Here is a 19,602-nt window from a genome sequence, read left to right as displayed (position 1 = left end):
TTTTTTTTTTTTTGCCATAGGGCACATATGCTCACCAGACAGAGAAAGGGAAAGTAAGAACTCACTCCCCCATGGGGAATGGCCATGCCACAGTCTCTTCTTCTCTATTCTCCTCTTGGGATTTTGGGAACCCATGCACACATGTCCTGCATGCTTTTCAAGCTGCCAGGTCTAGGACTCAAACCATGGTCAGCCATATGGGAATCTAGCACCTTAACCATCATGCCATCTGCTAGACCAAAATTGAAAAAAAAATTTTTTCTAAACTTTAAAAATATTTTCCCCAGGCCTTTAAAGTCCTTTTTGAAGGATTATTAAAAAATTAACCAGGGACCACCAGTTAGCGTAATGACTATGTCACTGGACTCCCACATAGTCGACCACGGTTTGATTCCCGGACCTGGTGGCTTAAACTCATGCCGGGTGTGTGTGCATGTGTGCCCAAGATCTCGAGAGGAGAATGGAGGAGAAGGGATTGTGGTGTGGCCATCCCCCCTGGGGGGTGATTTCTCACTTTCTATCTCTCTGTCTCTCTCTGTCTGTCTGGCGAGCGCAAGTGCCCTATAGCAAAAACCTCTCCAAAAAAGAAATAATAATAATAACCAAATGTAGAGAGATAAATTTCCATTTCTTTAAGAGAAAATGTAAAAGGAGTGGAAATATTTTTCAGATGTCAGTGTGTCTTTTAAAATCACTAAACAATATTTACAAGCACTAGTAAGTATAGGCTGAGCATTCCTAATCTGAAAATCTGAAATCTAAAATCCTCCAAAATCCAAAGCTTTTTAAACACCAACACAACACCACAGGTGGAAAATTCCACACCTGACTTCATGTGATGGGTTACAGTCAAAACACTGCAATACAAAAATACTGTATAAAATTACCTTCTGGCTATGTGTATAAAGGTATATGTGAAATGTAAATGAATTTCATGTTTAACTTGGGTTCTACCCACAAAATATCTCACTATGTATCTGCAGATATTCCAAAATCTGAAAACCTCTGAAATCTGAAACATGTCTGGTCCAAAGCATTTTAAATAAGGGATAGTAAACCTGCATATCACATGGCCATCTTGTCATTTTAGCCAGTAAAAATGAGAATGTGATTGTGCTTCGTGCAAGCTCTGTGCTTACTGGGGAAGTGGAGAAAGGCCAAGGGGAGTGTGTGCACTGATAATGGACCCCAAAGACATGGCTCTGTCCTAATCCCTGGAATCTTTGATTGTTGCCTTATTTGAAAAAAGGGTCTTTGCAGCTGCAATTAAGATAAGGACCTTGATGGCCAGTCCCATAGCTTAGTGGTTCAGGTAACCAGATTCCTAGCCGACCACAGTTTGAATTACAGCCCTGGCAGCTTGAAAAACCCATTGCATATATGTGTGTATGTGCCCCACATCCCAACAGGATGGAGAAATGGAGAAGGGTTGAGGAATGACTAAGCCCCACTGGGGGGTTACTTTCTCTCTCTCCCTCACTCTATCTCATTCTGGCAAGCACGTGTACCCTCTGGGGGGGAAAAAAAAAAGACCTTGAGTTGGGGTGATTTTTCTGGATTATCTGGATTATCAATCACATGTATCCTAACAGGAAGGGGAAAGGTGAGGGATAGTGAACAGATAGGAGAAAAGAATGTGACCAAGAGGCAGAGATTGGAGAATGTTGCCACAGTCCAAGGGATGTTAACAACCACCGGAAGTTTCTGGAAGCAAGGATGGATTAGCCCCTTGGAGCCTCTCTGGTGGGAGCATGGCCTTGTTGACAACTGAATTTGAATTTCTGGCCTCCAGAACTATACATGAATTATTTTTTGTTGTCTCAATCCAACAAATTTGTGGTAATTTGTTTCAGCAGGCCAAATAAGTTGGGGGAGGATGTACTCACCTCTAGCTCCTTTTCCTCTGCTGTTTCCAGGAATAGATCTGGGCGGAAGGGTTTTATTCCATTGGAATTTTCCACTCTGAAAATCTTCTCTGATTGGATGAGAATAATTCAAATTACAAGAAAGAATTCAGCATGGGGGTCAGCACATGGTGTGGTGATTAAGGTACTGAACTCCCATGTGGTGAACTGTGGTTCAAGTCCTGGACCTGGTGGCTTACTTTCTCACTTTCTCTCTTTCCCTTTCTCTATCTCTCTCTGGTCGAATTAAAATATAATGATAATAAACAAAGTTAAATAAATAATAATTTTTTAAAAAAGAAAATAATTCAGCATGAAGACATTTCAGCAGAATCTGAATTGGTTTAACCCTCTAATGATTTTTCAGCCCAGGGAGAGAATTGTAAAATCTTGACCAACACTTAATAGGCAAACATTGAATGAATGAGCCACTAGGTGGAGGGGTCTTATCCCACTTATAACCAGGATAAGTAAACGTTAGGCTAACCCTTTAAAACTCTACTAAAATACCACTGCTTCCAGTGAGCTTCCTCTGGCCAACACACTGGCCCAGCCTCCATTCATCCCTTACTCACCCTACCTCCCAGACAGTGAAGAGCCACCACATAATAAATGCTCAATAAGTGAGAATTACATGCATGGGCTGCAGCATTTTCCCCTGAGAGGACATGTGACAAAAAACCAAACAAACAAAAAGCAACTATAGATCTTTTCTTACTAAAAGTTAAATTTTGTATGTCATCCCACTAGAGCGATCTATTATGGTTCAGGCATTAAGCAGACATGGTCTTTTATTGGAATCAGAAGGAAAAGGGGGGCAGTGTGAGGGAAGAGACTTGAACAGCAGTAATGACAATAATGACACCTGGCAGTGCACTGTCGTGTTGTTCAGAGCACTCTCACCTTTAGTCCTTCCAATCCCCCATAAAGGCGCAGTGCAGCCCAGAAGTTGTTACTTTTGCAGAAGAGGGAACTGAGATGTGGTCACAACAGATGAGGGGCTGGGTGAGTTCCTCAGGCAGCGTGGCCTGCTCCCAGCAGCTGCAGAGGAAGGGCGTCGACTTACCGTTCTGGTCCCGGCAGCTCAACGTGTAGAAGGTCTCCCTGCGCAGGATGATCTCCTGGGCGATGATCCCGTAGCTGTACACGTCCCCCTTCTGCGAAACGCTGGCTTGGCGCAGGTGCTCTGGAGCTGTCCACAGGTCTGTGCGTTCAGACACGGAAATTACACAGCTGAGGGAAGCGAGTGGCTCCTAGACCTCCCATCTGCTTTTGTTCTTTAAGTCTCTTCACCACCCACCCTGAATTTGGGGGTCCTTGAGTTGACACGGTCCGAAACCTCTGCGGTATTCATGCTAACACTGGTCATAGGGAACACACTCTTACCTTTTAAACTGACTACAGAAATGCTAGGATTTGGTAGGGTCCATATGGCAATATGTTCTCTAAAACTCCTAGGATCATAGTCCTTGAAGCCCTTGGGGTCTACCCAGAATTTAGCCTAGCGTATGGTTAGCACTCAGTAAACATATGTTGAATGAATGTGATAGAATGAGATGCTGAGGAATTTAGTACTCTATGAGACTTATGGAATGAACCTGTGAAAGCCTTTATAAATGAATAAAAGATGATATATACTACAACTTATTTAAACTATATTTAGATTATAATTTATTCTTTATATTTTTAAGATAACTATATATATATTTTTAAAATTGCCAGATGGCACATGGACTCGCCAGGGAGGGAGAAAGCACCCTCCATGGAGTGTAGTCACACTGCAATCCCTTCTTCATTTCTCCATCCCATTCAGATTTGGGGCACACACATGCGCTCAGCATGTATTTGAAGCCTGTTTGAGTTGGGGCTCGAACCGCAGTTGGCTATGTGTGATCTGACTCCCTTAACCACGAGGTCACAGGCTGGCCCTAAATATATGTTTTCTAAAGGAAGATAAAGACAGCACATTCAGATAAAAAGAACACCATTGATATTTCCAGGCAGAACATACTGACAGCCTCGAAGCCCACTAGCGTGGGCACAGGTGTTTTCCTTGGTTCTCACAGCACGAAGAAACCTTAAAATGTTTATGGAAAGATGGAATTAAAGTGTGAATTTATTGTGGTGCAAATTTTTTTGAAATCCATAGTTTTTTCTTAAACTATGCATTTTTCTTAAACTTTTCAAAGACCCCTCACAATCTTAAAAAATAATTACATGTCATTTACCCGTATTTTCCTCCTGTCCCGTCCACTCCCTAAGGCCTTACATTTGGTCCACCTCACACAAGAGAAATGCTGCCGTGTCTCGTGTTTGGCTCCTACAGACACTGCATTTGGGCCCAGCACATACATGTTTTTATTAATAACAGGGGTATACAATGAATTCTCCTTCAACATCCCTTGGACCATTTTCAAGATTATCTAGCTTTTCTAACCGTTCTGAAATTTCTGTCTTGGGAACCAGCAGTTAGCGTAATGGCTATATCGCTGGATTCCCACGTAGTCAACCGCGGTTCATGTCCCGGACCCGGTGGCTTAAAACTCACACCGGGTGCATGTGTGTGCGTGCCCAAGATCCCGAGAGGAGAATGGAGGAGAAGGGATTGGGGGGTGATTTCTCGCTTTCTGTCTCTATGTCTCTCTCTGTCTGTCTGGTGAGCGCACACGCCCTATAGCGAAAAACCTCTCCAAAAAAAAAAAAAAAAAAAATTCTGTCTTTACCAGTGTCAATGAAAAATGTACAGATTCACACTGTTAGATACAATGATGTTTGTGATGAGGCTCGTTTTCCTAACCTGGTTCTTTATCCAAATGTGCATAGCCTTTTTTTAAAAAAAGGTGTTTTTTGAATTATTTTATTTATTTACTTATTCATGTATTTATTTGTTTGTGTATTTATTTTAATTTAGTCAGAGAGTGACAGAGAGAGACAGGAAGCAAGTCTCTAGGTCCAGGACTTGAACCATGATTGACCATGTGGGAGTGGCCTTGACTACCATGCCACCTGCTGGCCCCAGAACATAGCCTTTTTGAATCTATGTCTTGTGAATTTTTGTGTGACATGTGAGCCATGTACAATTGATTCGAATTGCCTGAGGTTACAGAAGAGGTAAGTACATCTACTCATGCTAAAATTTCAGGTAATCCTATAACTCAGTGATATTTGGGAGGACAGTACTTGACCCGCAGTTCAACTGGTTTGTGTCATGTGAGTCAACTGATGGAGAACATCGGTTTCTCTCTGTCAGGAATCATGCTTGGCACCCAGTGGACCTTCAACAAGAACTTACTGTTTGAGTCTAATATCATATTATGCTTGACATAACTATGGAAATGGGGACAAAATTACCATTTTACCTTATTAAGAAATAGAACTTAGTTCTCAAATCTAGGTAGTACCTTGCAGCAACATGAGTGCTGGATTTCTGAGGTTGAGTTACAGTAAAGAATAGGGTAGGGGCCAGCAGGTGGCTTGGTGATTAAGGACTGGACTCCCACATGGGTGACCATGGTTTGAGTCACAGATCTGATGACTTGCTTTCTCAGTTTTCCTCTCTCTTTCTCTAGTTAAGTGAAAAATAATAATAGGTCCCAGCAAGTGGCATAATGGTTAAAGTACTAGACTCCCATATGGTCGACCATGGTTCAAGTCCCAGACCTGTTGGCTTGAAACTCATGCTAGGCATGTGTGCATGCATGCCTGAAATCCCAAGAGGAGAATGGAGGAAAAGGATTGAGGCATGGCTATGCCACCTAGGGGGTGGTTTCTCACTTTCTCTCTCTGTGTCTCCAGTGAGCACATATGCCCTATGGCAAAAATCTCTCTTAAAATTAAAAATAAATAAATAAATAAACTAATTCTTTTTAATTCAAAGAATAAACATTTATACAGGAAACTCCTTACACCTTACACTCATTTCCTTTATATTACCTTTTTGACCTTTATCACAATCTCGAAAGAGAGAGGTAAGATATATTTCACTGATAAGAATATTTTTCTGGGCTGACCTTAGTCTAGTGATGAAGGGAGCCAAATCTCATCTGACCAACTGCAGTTCAAATCCCAGTCCTAGTGTTTAGGAAAACGCACTGGACACATGTGTATGTATGCCCCGAATCCAATAAGATGGGTAAATGAAGGATAGGGGATTACAGCATGACCATACCCCCACTGGGAGGTGCTCTCTGTCTCTGCTCTATTAAGCACATATACCCTGGGGGAGGGGGAATTAAAAATAAAAGTTTGTTTTATTATTTCTTATTACTACAGATAAATGAATAATATCCGATATGGGAAATGGGTTTTCTGCTTTGTACTTCAACTTCTTGGGCAAATCTCTTAGCCTTTCTGAGACTCAGTTCTGTCTTCTAGAAAGGATAGAGGGATAAGCCAGATATTTCTACAATCTCTTCCTGCCCTAATCTTCTGTATTTTTTCACTAGTTCTGCTTCCACCAGCCAGTATGCTCTTCACGATTTCTCAGATATCCAGGCATGTCTAGATGAACTTTGAGAACGTCCTCAGAGGACACCGTTTAACTCGGGAACCACTCGTTGACCGACGAGTGTGAAGTGCTGGAGAATGAGTCAGCTGTTGCCTCTAGTGGCTCCAAGTATTTTTCTGCTCAGTATCGCCATTCCCTGAGTACTCTAAAAGGGCTTGAGGGAAAAATGTTAAGAACCAAGTGGAAAACCAGTAAAACTTTCATTTATAACAGACCTTTTTTGGGAGGTAAAATGGAATTGCAACCAAAATCGGTGATCTTCACCACCATTCGGTTGTCCACGACGCAGTTGGTGGATTTCAGACGACCGTGGACCTCTGTCTTACTGGAGTGCAGATATGACATCCCCTGTAATTTGTCACAATATAGGAAAACAAAGGTGTGGGACACACTTCAGCTTGATTAAGTAAAGAACAGACATTTTGAAACCATCTCAGCCTATAGATACTCACACCATCAGATTTTAAATGTAATGCCATTAATTTGACTGTAGGAAATAGCATTAAGGGGGCCAGCAGGTGGTGTAGTGGTTAAGGGACTGGACCCCACATAGCAGATCGTGGCTCGAGACCCAGACCTGATGGTTTGAAAATCGTGCCAGGCGTGTGTGCATGGGTGCCCAAAATCCTGAGAGAAGACTGGAGGGAAATGGACCACAGCATGATCATCCCCCCAGGGAGTGATTTCTTTCTCTTTCCCCCCCCCCACACACACACACACTCTGTCTAGTACATGACTCCATAGCAAAAACCTTTTAAATATATTTATTGTTAAAGCCTTAATATATGCCCAAGCACTGCATCTTGTTTGAAGTTTATTTACATGTTAGAGTGAAAAAGCCAATTGTTTAGAGCTTCTGGTTTAAATAATTATATATAATATGTGGCAAAATGTTGATTATTTTTCTGCTTACCACTTGCATGGTCTGTGACTTTGGGCATGTCTCTGGTCCTCTGCTACCTCGATTTTAAAATATGAATAATAAGGGCTGCCTTTCCGAAAGAAGAGACGAGGCTAGATTATTTCCTAAAGCTAAATATGTCTCGTTCTACTTCGAAATAAAATGTTCACTCGTTCACTCATTCGATTTTGGAAGGGGAAGCCTGCTATGGGCCGTGTGCCTCCCTCTGGTGGCCAAAGGTGTAATAGCAGCAACTAGTTTTCAGCCCCTATCATGAAGAGTGGAAAGTGTGTGCAAAAAGATCATCATAACATTTTTTTTCTAACTGATTATCATCTTGTGTTACTTTCAAGTGAATTAAGACTCTATCAAACAGCTCCCTCTCAGGACTGACTTTTTTTTTCTTTTTTTTTTTTTTGAGAGGTTTTTGCTATAGGGCGCGTGCGCTCGCCAGACAGACAGAGACAGAGAGACAGAAAGCGAGAAATCACCCCCAGGGGGATGGTCACGCCGCAATCCCTTCTCCTCCATTCTCCTCTCGGGATCTTGGGCACACACGCACACGCACCCGGCGTGAGTTTTAAGTCACCGGGTCTGGGACATGAACCGCGGTCGGCTATGTGGGAGTCCAGCGACATAGCCATTATGCTAACCGCTGGTTCCCAAGGACTGACTTTTTTTCCTTCTTGAATGAGACGTTACTGCTGTCCACTGCCTTTTCCATATTATTTCTGGTAATGCTCCTGTCCACATTCATTCATTCACTCATTTAATTATTTATTTATTGTTAGTTTGCTATAGGGCATGTCTGCTTGCCAGAGGCAGAGTGGAGAGAGGGAAAGGGAGAAATCTCTCCCCATGGGGAATGGCTACACCACAGTTCTCCTTTTGTGATTTTGGGCATGAACGCACATGAGCCTGGTTGTGTTTTTCAAGCTGCCAGTTTGGGACTCAAATTGCGAGCCAGCCATGTGGGATCCAGCCACCTTAGCCTCCATGCCACCCTCTGGCCCAACATGTCCAAATTTATTAATAATCTGTAGGATATAATTGCCCATACTTAATGTTTTCTCTATAAATTGGAGAACTGTGCTGTCTTCATGCAGTTTTATTGGTTTTGATTTCTGGAAAATCTGTGGAAGTATATGCCCTCCACCCAAAATGTAAAGAGTAGAATAATAAATGTAATAATATTCAACATGTATAGACATTTACTTGTACCAGATCTTGTAGTAAGCACACATAATTTTTTCATACAGTTCTCATAACAGTTTTATGACATTGCTACTATTGGGTTGTCAGAAAAGTCATGAATGGGACCAGCAGATGGCATAATGGTTACATTGCTGGACTCCTATGTAGTCAGCTCTGGTTTGAGTCCCAGGCCCGGAGGCTTAAACTCATGCTGGGCACATGTGCCTGCATGTCCTAAATCCCAAGAGGAGAATGGAGGAGAAGGGGGGAGCAATGATTTCTTACTTTCTATCTCTCTAAAGAGTGCATGTGCCTGATAGCAAAAATCTTTCTAAAAGAAAAAAAAGTCATGAAGCATTTTTGCCTAGAAAAACAGAAGAAAAATACATCATGACTTTTCTGACAATCCAATATTATCATCATTGTACAGATGAAGAAACCAATGCACAGAGAGGCTGAATAACCTGCTAGATCGATTTTCCTATGTTTCACTTTTATAATTTTTCTTTTTGGTGTTTGTGGGTCTCTTACCTTAGCAATGTCGTACAAGACAGAGATCTTAAACTCCCAATCCATGAATGTCCCATCAGGGTAGGAAATTGTATCATTTAAAACTTCCTGGATAGGGCAAAATTAGAAAGATTAGTTGTCGTAAGAAAGGATATTGCGGAGAGACTACATAATGTCGTCAAATAATGATCTAATCACGAGGCCCAAGACCAAATTGGGACTTCATCGTCTTGGTTTTCACAAATACATTTCTTTTCTCTTCAACATGAGAAGCAGTGGGTGACTGAAATACACACACGCAAGTCCCAGTTCTGCCATCAGACAGGGATACAGGACGAGCAGAGCCTTGCCTAGAGAGTGAGCTGATTGGCAAGTGGCTGCCCTGCCCTGCTGTCTCAGAAAGACTGCACTTGTATTTGAAACTGACCATTGCTATTAGGAAATTCCTTCACTGGGTTCATGTGACTAAGAACATGCCTTAATCGCTTTAAGTTTTTGGTTTTTTGTTTGTTTGTTTTTTAAGTTTACTAAGTCCTCTGACAATAAGAGAGTTCTTGGATTTGTGTGTGTGTGTGTATGTGTGCGTGTAAATTGTGTGATCTAGATTTCTTTTTAATGCCAGAGAGCATGTGTGTATAGATGAGAGAGAGAGACAGAGAGAGGACCCCCCAGTGGAGGGTAGTCATGCTGTAATTCTTTCTCCCCCAGTTCTCCGTTCTGCCAGGGTCCAGGATGCATGCACGCATGGCCACTCAGCATGTTTTTCAAACCTCAGAGCAGGGACTCGAAGCCTGGTTTGCCGTGGAAGACCTGGGCTGTGGATACTAAGTTAAGGGAGGGGAGTTATGAGGAGGCAGAACCTAAAATAATTCTTTTCTTTTCTACTCTTTCTTTCCCTTTATCTTACCATTCACTCATTCTGCCCTGTTTTCATCTGCCAAATTGTAAAAAGTGTATTATTTTCTATTTTGATTATAAAGGATATTCATACTTATAGAAAATATGCCAAAAATTTACAAAATATAAGAAAGGAAATCATCATCATTGCACATTTAATCTATTCTTATTTTGGTATTTCCTTTTAGTTTGTTTTGAAAAGAAATATTTATTTTATCTTATTCCATTTGTTATTACTATTTTTTTAATTTGACCAGAGAGAGACAGAGAAAAAGGGAAAGCCAGAAAGCAAGGTGCCAGGTGCGAGACTTGAACCGCAGCCGGCCATGTGGGGATCCAATGCCTTTATCCACCATGCCACCTGCCAGCCCCCCTTTAAGTTTTCTTTGATGTATATACATAAAGTATATGTAGTTTATTTCATAAAATTGAAATAATAACATATATGCAGGTTTATATGCTATTTTCTGTGCAGTTTTAAAAGGTGATCTACTTATTTATTTAAAACAATGTTTGAGTATTATCTATAAAGCAGACACTGGGTTTGGGGTTGGGACTACAATGGAAACTCTTATCAAGGTCACAGTCTAGTAGAAGAAACTGACATTCATAAAATAATCAGATCAGCAAATGTAGAATTATAATTGTGGTAAGTTCTATGAAAGAGAGCATATATTATGAAGGTTTCGCCCCTAAAATTCGGAGATTTGTTAGGAAAGTCAAAGGCGGCTTCCTCAGGAAGAGATTGTTCCACCAAGATCTGAATAAAGTAGGGTATAAAGAGTTCCAGGGAGAGGGAACTGATAGGAAAAAAGGCCTCTCGTGGAAGGGAGAATGAAAGATTTTTGTTTTGTTTTTGATTTTTTAATTTAACCAGGGGGACAGGTGCACTCACTAGAGACAGAGAAAGAGGGAAAGGGAAGAAGCACACTCCAATGGTGTGTAGTCATGTCACAATCCCCTTTCCTCCATTTCTCCAACCAAGGGGGATTTGGGACGTGTGCACACATGCGCCCGGCATGTTTATCAAGCTGCCAGGGCTATGATTTGAACAGCACGGCTGGTCACATGGGATCTGGCTTCTTTAACCACCAGGCCATGGGGCCGGCTGGAGAATGAAAGTTTAAACATCCTCTGATCTCAGCACCATTTATTAAATTACCCTTCTTTAATCATATTTATCATATGCTTAATGCTCTTCTTGGCCCATATTTTTTTCCCATGAGGCATCTACTTTTTTATACTCTGTTACTATACTGCTTTGATCATAATAACTTTCTGGCAAGTAACCTCTCATTATCCTTCCTTTTCAAAAATGTTTTGGTTATTATTGCTCTTTTATTTCCCTGATGATCTTTGTTCATTAAAAAAAGAAAAAAGTTTTTTTTGCCTTTGATTACAAGTCCATTGTTTCCAAAGGAATTTAAACCTCTTCAGTATAAATTGGTGGCGTGCTGATAAACTGGCTCTCTGAAGTAGCCCTTGCTGACTACCATCCTGGAATACTCCCACCCTGGATGCCTTCCAGCCACTGAAAATTTAACACTGACTGCCTAACATATTTTTGAACACTTAACCATCAGCTCTGTGCTAATACCAGCAAATTCCAGCAAGTAAAAGTAATTACAATGCAGTAAAATTTATTGTGTCTTATTTTAAGAAATTGCCACAGTCATTTGAACCTTCAGCAACCACCACCCTGATCAATCAATAGCCCTCAACATGGAGGTAAGACCCTCCACTAGCGAAAAGATATGATTTGCTGAAGGCTCAAATGATGATTAGCATTTTTTTTTTTTTAGTAATAAAGTATTTTTCAACTCAAGGTCGGTTCATTATGTTTTAGACATAATGCCATCATTCATTTAATAGATCACAGTGCAGTGTAAACAGAACTTTTATATGCAGTGGGAAATAAAAAAAAATCGTGTAGCTTGCTTTATGGCAAATATTCCTCGTTAATGATGATTCACTGCAAGACTTTGTAGTGATATTAGCTTTGTTGAAGTTGCAGTGGAAGTGAGTCCCAGGTGCTCTGAAGTATACCTGTATTGTAAAACTTCTGTTCCTTTGGAATCAAATAATTTAGCGTGTGGTCTCACCCACACATGGGAAATATTTCTAGTTTTGAAAGATCTGAAATAGTTATTATTACTGGTATGTGTTTATTTTATTTATCAGTATCAATTAAAATGATCATATGGTCTTCCTCCTTTGACTTTTTTTTTTTTTTTCTATTTAGAGCACATGTGCTTGCTGGAGAGACAGAGAAGCAGACAGAGAAAAATTAAGAAATCATCCCCTGGGGATGCTGCAATTCTTTCTTCTCCATTCTCCTCTTGGGATATTGGACACGCATGCCCACACGCCTAGTGTGAATTTCAAGCCTCTGGGTCCAGGAGTAGAACTGTGGTCAGCCGTGTGGGAGTACAGTGTCTAAGCCACTATGCCACCTGCTGGTGCCGCTCTTTTTTGACCTTTTAATATGGTGCATTATGATATTTTTCCTATTCATAGAATTAGCCATATGAATTTATCTGTATTATGCTCTCTGTATACAATTGGTTTAGTGGTACTAGTATTTTTAAATTTTCTTCCATACTTAGTGATAATTGTAGTTGGCTTTAGTCAGATTTTATTTTTATTTATTTATTTTTTAAGAGAGATTTTTGCTATAGGGCATGTGCACTCACCAGGGAGACAAAGAGAGAGAGAGAGAGAGGGAGAGAGAAAGTGAAAAATTACTTCCTAGGGGGAAAGACCATGCCACAATCCCTTCTCCTCCATTCTCCTCTTGGGATTTTGGGCATGCATGCACACACACCTGGCATGAGTTTAAGCAGCTGTGTCCAGGATTCGAACCACAGTCAACTAGTTGGAAGTCTAGTGACATAACCATTATGCCATCTGCTGGTCCCTAGTCAAACTTAATTATAGAAGGCTAGTTCTATTACATATGAAATGAATTTAGAGAATGTTCATGTTTTTGTTTGCTTTAGAATAGTACATAGATAATGAAAATTATTCATTAAAGTTTAGGATTAAGCTGAATCTAGTTTTCTCTACATAGAAATTATAATTTCTTCTACTATTATTGGTGTGATATTATAATATAAAAAGAAATATATTTGGTCTTCATCCCTGGTTTCTGGCTAGAGTTCTTAAACCCTTGTGATTTCCTGAGTGAGAAGGGTGGGAACTCTTACTGTTCAAAATTAGTCCCTTTCAAACAAACTGAGGTTTATGCTACTGAGATAACTTGTGGTGGGCCCCAATATATTAGGTCACTGGGAAAGTCATGATATATTTTTCGATGCAAAAATGCATCATGACTTTCTCAAAGACCCAGTGGTTTCAGAATGAGGCCTGGTTGCCTGAGGAACCAACCATATGGCCAGAGGGGCAGAACTTCCCATTCACCTCTCCTCGTACACATCCAGGGAGAGGAAAGGAAACCAAATCTGTGATGTATCTGAGGCATGGCCATGTTATAAAATTTTGGGTTAATCGTCAGTGGCCAATGAGTCCATCAGTTGTGCCTACATGATTGATTTTTCATAAAACCCCCTAAATTCAAGGGTTTGGAGAGCTCCCAGGTTGGTCAACACATCTCCATGCTGGGATGTGTTGAGGCACCTCCCAAGTCCATAGGGACAGAATCTGTACTTAAGACCTTTTGGACCTTGCGCTATGTATCTTACTACCTGGGTGTTTATTGGTGTCCTTTATAATACCCTTTATAATAAACTGGTAATAATAAATAAGTTGTTTTCCCTGAGTTCTGTGAGTCATTCTAGCTAAGCATCAAACATGAGGAGGGAGTTACAGGAACTCCTGATTTACACTTGGTTAGTCAGAGTGCAGCAGGCCTGGGACTTGCAGTAGGTCTCTGAGGGGTGGGTCTCCCTGGGCTCCAGCCTCTAACTTATGGAGTCCAATGCAAACTCCACTAGTTCATGTCAGTTTTAACATCTGAGTGGCCTAGTTTGAAAAGAATGTGAGTTCACCAACTTTTCCTGATAACTTTCACTGGGTTAATGTTTTAAGAGGTATGCTGAATATATATGTGTATATATATATATATATATACACACTCCCATTTTTGACCACTTATAAAATTGGAAATGACCATGGTTTCTTACCCGGAGGGATCCTCTCTCACAGTATTCTATCACCCCAAAGATCATGCTATCCAGCTTCACTGTGCCGTAGAACTTGGTCAGGTTGTAGTAATCAATCTGCAGCAACTAGAACATATTTGTTTATAAGGAAAGTCAGACAGAAAGGGGCACCAGAGTAAAAATCCATGTACCAATAAATCATGGTTTGTTTTAGATCTTTGGGAAGCCGTACTGCTCTTAATAAATTGAACATCAGTACCCGTTACTTACTACAATACGTATTATGCTATGTCTTACTCAAGTGTCATTCCTCTGACAGCCAGGGGACTTGAACACAAACTCTAACCACTGCCAAATAATATCAGAGCCATATTCTAGGGCACACTAGTAGATTTCCACCACCAAACCTCACTCTTCAACATCTCGTGACAGAATTTTCAACAAGAAGAGTCATTCAATTCTAGGCTTTGAGGGCTTCTCTGAAGTATCCAAAATACTACTTTATTCCACCAGGGATCTCTGTGAGTAACGGAAATGGAGAAAAGCCATTTCTCGAGGGTCTGAAGTTTGAAACACATACCTTGTTCAAGTCTATCTTCTGCTTCTCAGTGAAATTACCATCGTTGTGCTTGAGATCTTTGAGAATCACCCGCTGCAAAGGTCAAGTGGATCAAAGAGACATTGTTTTAACGTTAAGTTCTTATATGCGTATTTTAATAATTTGTTTGCATGTCCCATTAGACTGTGAGCTCTTGAGAAGAGTGACAGTATTCGACTGATGTTTATATTGCTGGTGCCTAGTACCTGGGATATGGCAGGCTCAGGTTTGAATGTTTCTTCCAGAATACCTAACCAAAATGGAAGGAAGGGCAGGAGGGAGAAAGGAAGGAAAGTGGACACAAAACCTCCATGCGAGATTGTTGTATCCCTCACCCATGGGCCAAAATATACTACCGAGATTTCCCTGACTGCTCCGGATCTCTTTTATATTTCCTTTTCTTTGCTATACTCCACCTCTCCCCCAGATTCTATTTGTTCTTCAGTCCCCTGAGGGCCGTGAGTTTTGTAACCCTTGAAGCAGAGCCCTGCCCACCCCACTGAAGCTGCCAGCTGGGCACCACCACCTCTGAGCTGCCAACAGCAGGAGCTGGCTCAGAAGGCCCAGGATATAGCCCTGACTGAGATTCCGAGAAGTGAGGAAGATTGCAGTCACCTTTTTGTCATATTTGCACTGTCGTAGTCTCTGGATTGTATCTCGTCTTTTGTCATCATCGATCTGGCAAAAGAAAAGGCTAATTATTCCAGAAGTCCGTATCTTGCCCCACATGCTCCCAGTCAGAGGCTGAGAAGCTCTTCCATGTGAGCTGTATCTGCTGATTGCTCAGCAGCGTGCTGGGCAGGCCCCAGAAGACGGTTACAGTTGCCTTGTCTTTCCTCTCAGTACTCGCTTTGTACTCCAGTTAATACCTTCTTTCCTGGTATCTGTTACTCTCACGCTTTTACTCTGAGCTTTCCTCTTTTCCTTTGTGGTTTTCCAGCCAGGAATTTTCCAGTTTTTATTTTTATTTTATTTTTTTTTTGAAGACACGATCTCACTGTGTCATGATCCTCCTGCCTCAGATTCCCCAAGTCTTTGGAATTACAGACACACACCACCGCACCCTGCCTTGGGATTGGACTGGGACTTGAACCTAGGCCTCCCTTGTGGACCTGCCTGTGGGCACAGTGTCTTAGCAGCCTGCCCCATAACAGCTGGGCCAAGCAAGAATTTGCTTCTTTCTTTCTTGTCTTGACCTCCTTCTGCTGGGTTTAGGGCATGTAGGTGCAGTCAGATGCTCTTAGGCAAGGACCCCCTGCATTTGATTTGCAAACTGAGTCCTGAAGCCTCAAATAGCAAAGCAAACAAGGAAGCTGGGCCAGTTGTTTAAGGGGTGCAATTCTATCACTTCTGGGATCAGCCAAGAGTTGTCAGATAATCTTATCTGTCAAAAGATGCCAGTAGTATAGATTCATATATGCTATTTCATGATATTTACATGTTGACAATTAATGTTAGACGTGTTAAATATTGAACAACACACACACACACACACACATACACACACACATGCGCGCGTACCCACACAGCCCAACAGGCTATGTAGGGCTCTTGGCCTGCCGATTAATGATTGCTGATCTACGGACAGAGAAAGGGTTGAGAACTATTATACTGGGTTGTCAGAAAGGTCATGGTGTATTTTTTTTCTTTGTAAATATGTGTCATGACTTTTCTGACAACCCAGTATTTTTCAATTAGATTCTCATAAAAGCCTGAGATGCATTATTATCTTTGTTAAAATTTACCTTACAAGGTCATTTTGAATGAAATAAATTTATCACCTGGGTGGACTCAGCTATGTCAAGGTTCCCGCGTGATGTCTGGCACCATGCAGATTACTAAATACGGATCATCTGCATGTCCTCTTCTCACAGAAATGAGGCACATGAGAGTTAAATGGCATTAAGTGTCACAGGAAAAAGAACATGACAGAACCTGGGCTTGTCTGTTGATCCTACTGCTCTTTTTATTGTTTCAGACCTCAATGAGGTTGTTAAAACTATTCGAATCTCAGGTTTTTTACTGTGAAGTCCTAACTCGTCAGTATACCAAGGGATCAGATGAGACAAAGTTTGGGAAATTCTCTCACATGTTAAAGGACTTCTGTTTTTATCTTCAAATGAGCCGCCATCATCTTTAGCATCGTCTCGGTCTGTTACCACATCCCTTTGGCTTTCCTGACCTCTCTTTTTGTCTAGATTCTTTGGTCTGGTTTTCCGACCCTTTCAGTTCTAGTACTGGGATGTCTGACTCTTTATTACCCTTAAGTCTAGCTTCCTTATCTCTGCCTTGACTCAGTATGCAGAAATCGAACCATGACCGGCCCGGTTGTACTGTACTTTGCTAACTTTGGCTGGCCTTGGGTGTTCTCCTGGTTTTATTGACTCGCAGACCTGGTGACCTCTGTGTAGCCACTTCCCATCCACTCACTCCCCAGCCTGTCTGAAAGTCAGGATAACAATATTCCCACATGTTCTGAATCATTTCAACCTCTCTCTCTAGAGTTTACCATCCCAAAGACCTATATCTTAGCCATAAGACCTATATCTTAGCCATGTGAGTGGTTAATCAATAAACTAATGAAAGCTCTGTACTCATGGACATTTGAGGGCCAACCCTGGAACCTACTGGTTAAAGGAACTGACATTGCAGCTGTTACTTCACAGGGCTCAGGGAAGGTAAAGTGGGTTAATGCATCTGGAACATAACACGTGCTCAGAAAGTGGTAACTATCATTATTCATAGTACTCTTACTCCCTAGCCCTTTGTGACTCCACACTGTTTCTTAATCCTTTGTCTTTCAGTTTCCTTATTAGCAAAATTGTAACGATAAAGCTTGACTCCTGGGTTCTGTGTGAAGAGTGAATGAGACAACGTGGGTCCAGCTTTCACCGTAGTGAATGAGTGAGTTATCAATGGCACTGATGGTTATTTCCCAGCTGAGGGAGAAAGTGGGCAAATATCAGCTCTGGTCTCTCCAGCAATGTGCAAGCGAAGTCACAGGTCCTGAGCATTGGTGACTCACATTCCAGCTCTGGGAAACTCAGATACTCTTCTCATTCCTACACCTCGTCTGTGAAGAACACCCCATCTGGATCAGATGCGAAGAATGAGTAATATACAGTATCCACTGAAATAGTCACTGAGTTAACTAGCTGATATTTAAAGCAATGGAGAATCAAGGGAAAGGTAGGACATTGAGAATTTGAATCTAAGTCTGGAATTCTAAAACAAATATATCCCTGCTTGGTACATTTCCCATCATGCTGCAAAGCCTTGTCAAATGCCTGGCAAATTGGGCTGGTTCCGTGGCCTAATGGTTAAGGGAGGTGCCTCTCACAGGGCTGATTGTGTAGTTGGAGTCCTAACCCCAGCAACTTGAAACAGGTGCCAGCCATGTGTGCATGTGTGTCCCCAAGTTCCGGCGGGATAGAGAAATGGAGAAGGGGTTGTTACATGACCATTCTTCATTGGGAGAGGGGTCCTTTCTCCCTCTCCCTCTCGGTCTTTCTCTCTGTCTCTCTCTGGTGAGTTGAGTGCACGTGCTCTCTGGCAAAATAGGAAGAAAAAAAATACCTGGCAAATAGTACCGTTCTTCAACATATACATGTTAGTCCTTACCTTCAAGCTAACTTGGTTGGTCTCATTGGTCTCTAGAGGATAGATATTTTCAGGAGGAATGTGAGACCACTTTTTCTGACGAAGTTCATTATCTTTTTTATATTTTCTGTGAAAGAAATAGAGTCAGTCAGTAGGTTTTTATAATGTCCACACCATTCAGCTTCTGAACAGTGAGAAATTTAGAACCCCAATATTGCCAACTAGTGTGTGTGGTGAGGGAGGCTAGCTCAATGGTGTAACTCTACATTCTCGAAGCTGGCAAATACTGACCGTCAGTGGACGTGTCAGGACTTCTGATGAGCGCATATATATATATATATATATTTCATTCATTTTCCCAGGTTCTTCACCAAGCCAACCCTTCGCTATAATAAAAAACTGAACTGATGGCATAGCAGGAGTGAGGAAAATAAGAAAAAATTTAAAACTGATGATCTTGACAGGCAAAAGTGTTAATTTTTCAAACCACCAGACAATATACCAAATTCATAAATAAGCCAATTCCCCTTATGAAACTGTGACTTTAAAAATAATTTATGGGCCAGTGTGTGGTGTGGTAATTAAGACAGCTGGATCCCACTTGGATGACAACAGGGTTCAAGTCCTTGACCTGGTTGCTTGAAAAGCACACCAGGCATGTGTGTGTGTGCCCAAAATGCCAAAGGAGAATGGAGGAGAACAGAATGCAGTGTGGGCATCCCACCAGGGGGTGATTTCTCACCACCCCAATCCCTGTCTCTCTTCAGTGAGTATACAGGCCCTATAGCCAAAGCTAAAAATATAAGTTTAATGGGAAAAGTACAGAGAAAATGTAACAACATGTATCCCAACGTACGGAATGGTAAAATTTTATAATTGTTCCTTTAGATAGTATAGATAAAGCAGAATTCTTGGTTGATATATGAATTTAACTTCACAGATAATTGCCCAGTTGCTTCCTAAAGTGGTCCTACTGGTGTTTACCTTCCTTTTTTGAGAATTCCTGTTTCCCACATAAGGTGACTTCAAAAGTTCATGAAAAAATGTAAAAAATTTTGAAATCCATGCATAATTTTTTCATAATATGCATTTTCCATGAACTTACTGATGATCCCTCATATTATTGATGGCATTTGGTATCATTAAGGTTTCTTTTTAAAAAAAAAAAAAAAACCTTTATGATGGGCATAAAAGGAATCATTGTAAAGAAACCAGCTTTCCTTATGACAGACTCTGACATGGCTGACCACAGTTCAAGTTCTGGACCTAGTGACTTACTTTCTCACTTTCCCTTTCTCTCTTTCTCTGATCAAATTAAAATAATAATAATAATAATAATAATAACAAATAAAATAAATAATTCTTTAAAA

The 19,602-nt window shown here is 41.1% G+C and overlaps 1 protein-coding gene and 1 long non-coding RNA gene across 2 annotated transcripts in view; one reads left to right on the top strand and one right to left on the bottom strand.

Moving 5' to 3' along the window:
- GUCY2C (guanylate cyclase 2C) overlaps positions 1–19,602 on the bottom strand; it is an 82,811-nt gene that overhangs the window by 28,286 nt on the left and 34,923 nt on the right. Inside the window, exons 12-19 of the mRNA XM_006169964.3 lie at positions 18,254–18,359; positions 15,248–15,310; positions 14,615–14,686; positions 14,056–14,160; positions 9,038–9,124; positions 6,627–6,759; positions 2,971–3,108; positions 1,887–1,975 (exon numbers count right to left, since the gene is read on the bottom strand). Of these exons, the coding sequence (XP_006170026.1) occupies positions 1,887–1,975; positions 2,971–3,108; positions 6,627–6,759; positions 9,038–9,124; positions 14,056–14,160; positions 14,615–14,686; positions 15,248–15,310; positions 18,254–18,359 (793 nt within the window). The remainder of the gene's footprint in view (positions 1–1,886; positions 1,976–2,970; positions 3,109–6,626; positions 6,760–9,037; positions 9,125–14,055; positions 14,161–14,614; positions 14,687–15,247; positions 15,311–18,253; positions 18,360–19,602) is intronic.
- Positions 1–19,602, top strand: part of LOC106734051 (uncharacterized) — a 34,737-nt gene that overhangs the window by 7,483 nt on the left and 7,652 nt on the right. The window lies entirely within an intron of this gene.

Source organism: Tupaia chinensis, unplaced genomic scaffold (genome assembly GCF_000334495.1).
Source record: "Tupaia chinensis unplaced genomic scaffold, TupChi_1.0 Scaffold147869_1, whole genome shotgun sequence".
Lineage (NCBI taxonomy): Eukaryota > Metazoa > Chordata > Mammalia > Scandentia > Tupaiidae > Tupaia > Tupaia belangeri.
The sequence above is the reverse complement of the archived record's forward strand: the minus strand, read 5'-3'. Positions and strand labels throughout refer to the sequence as shown.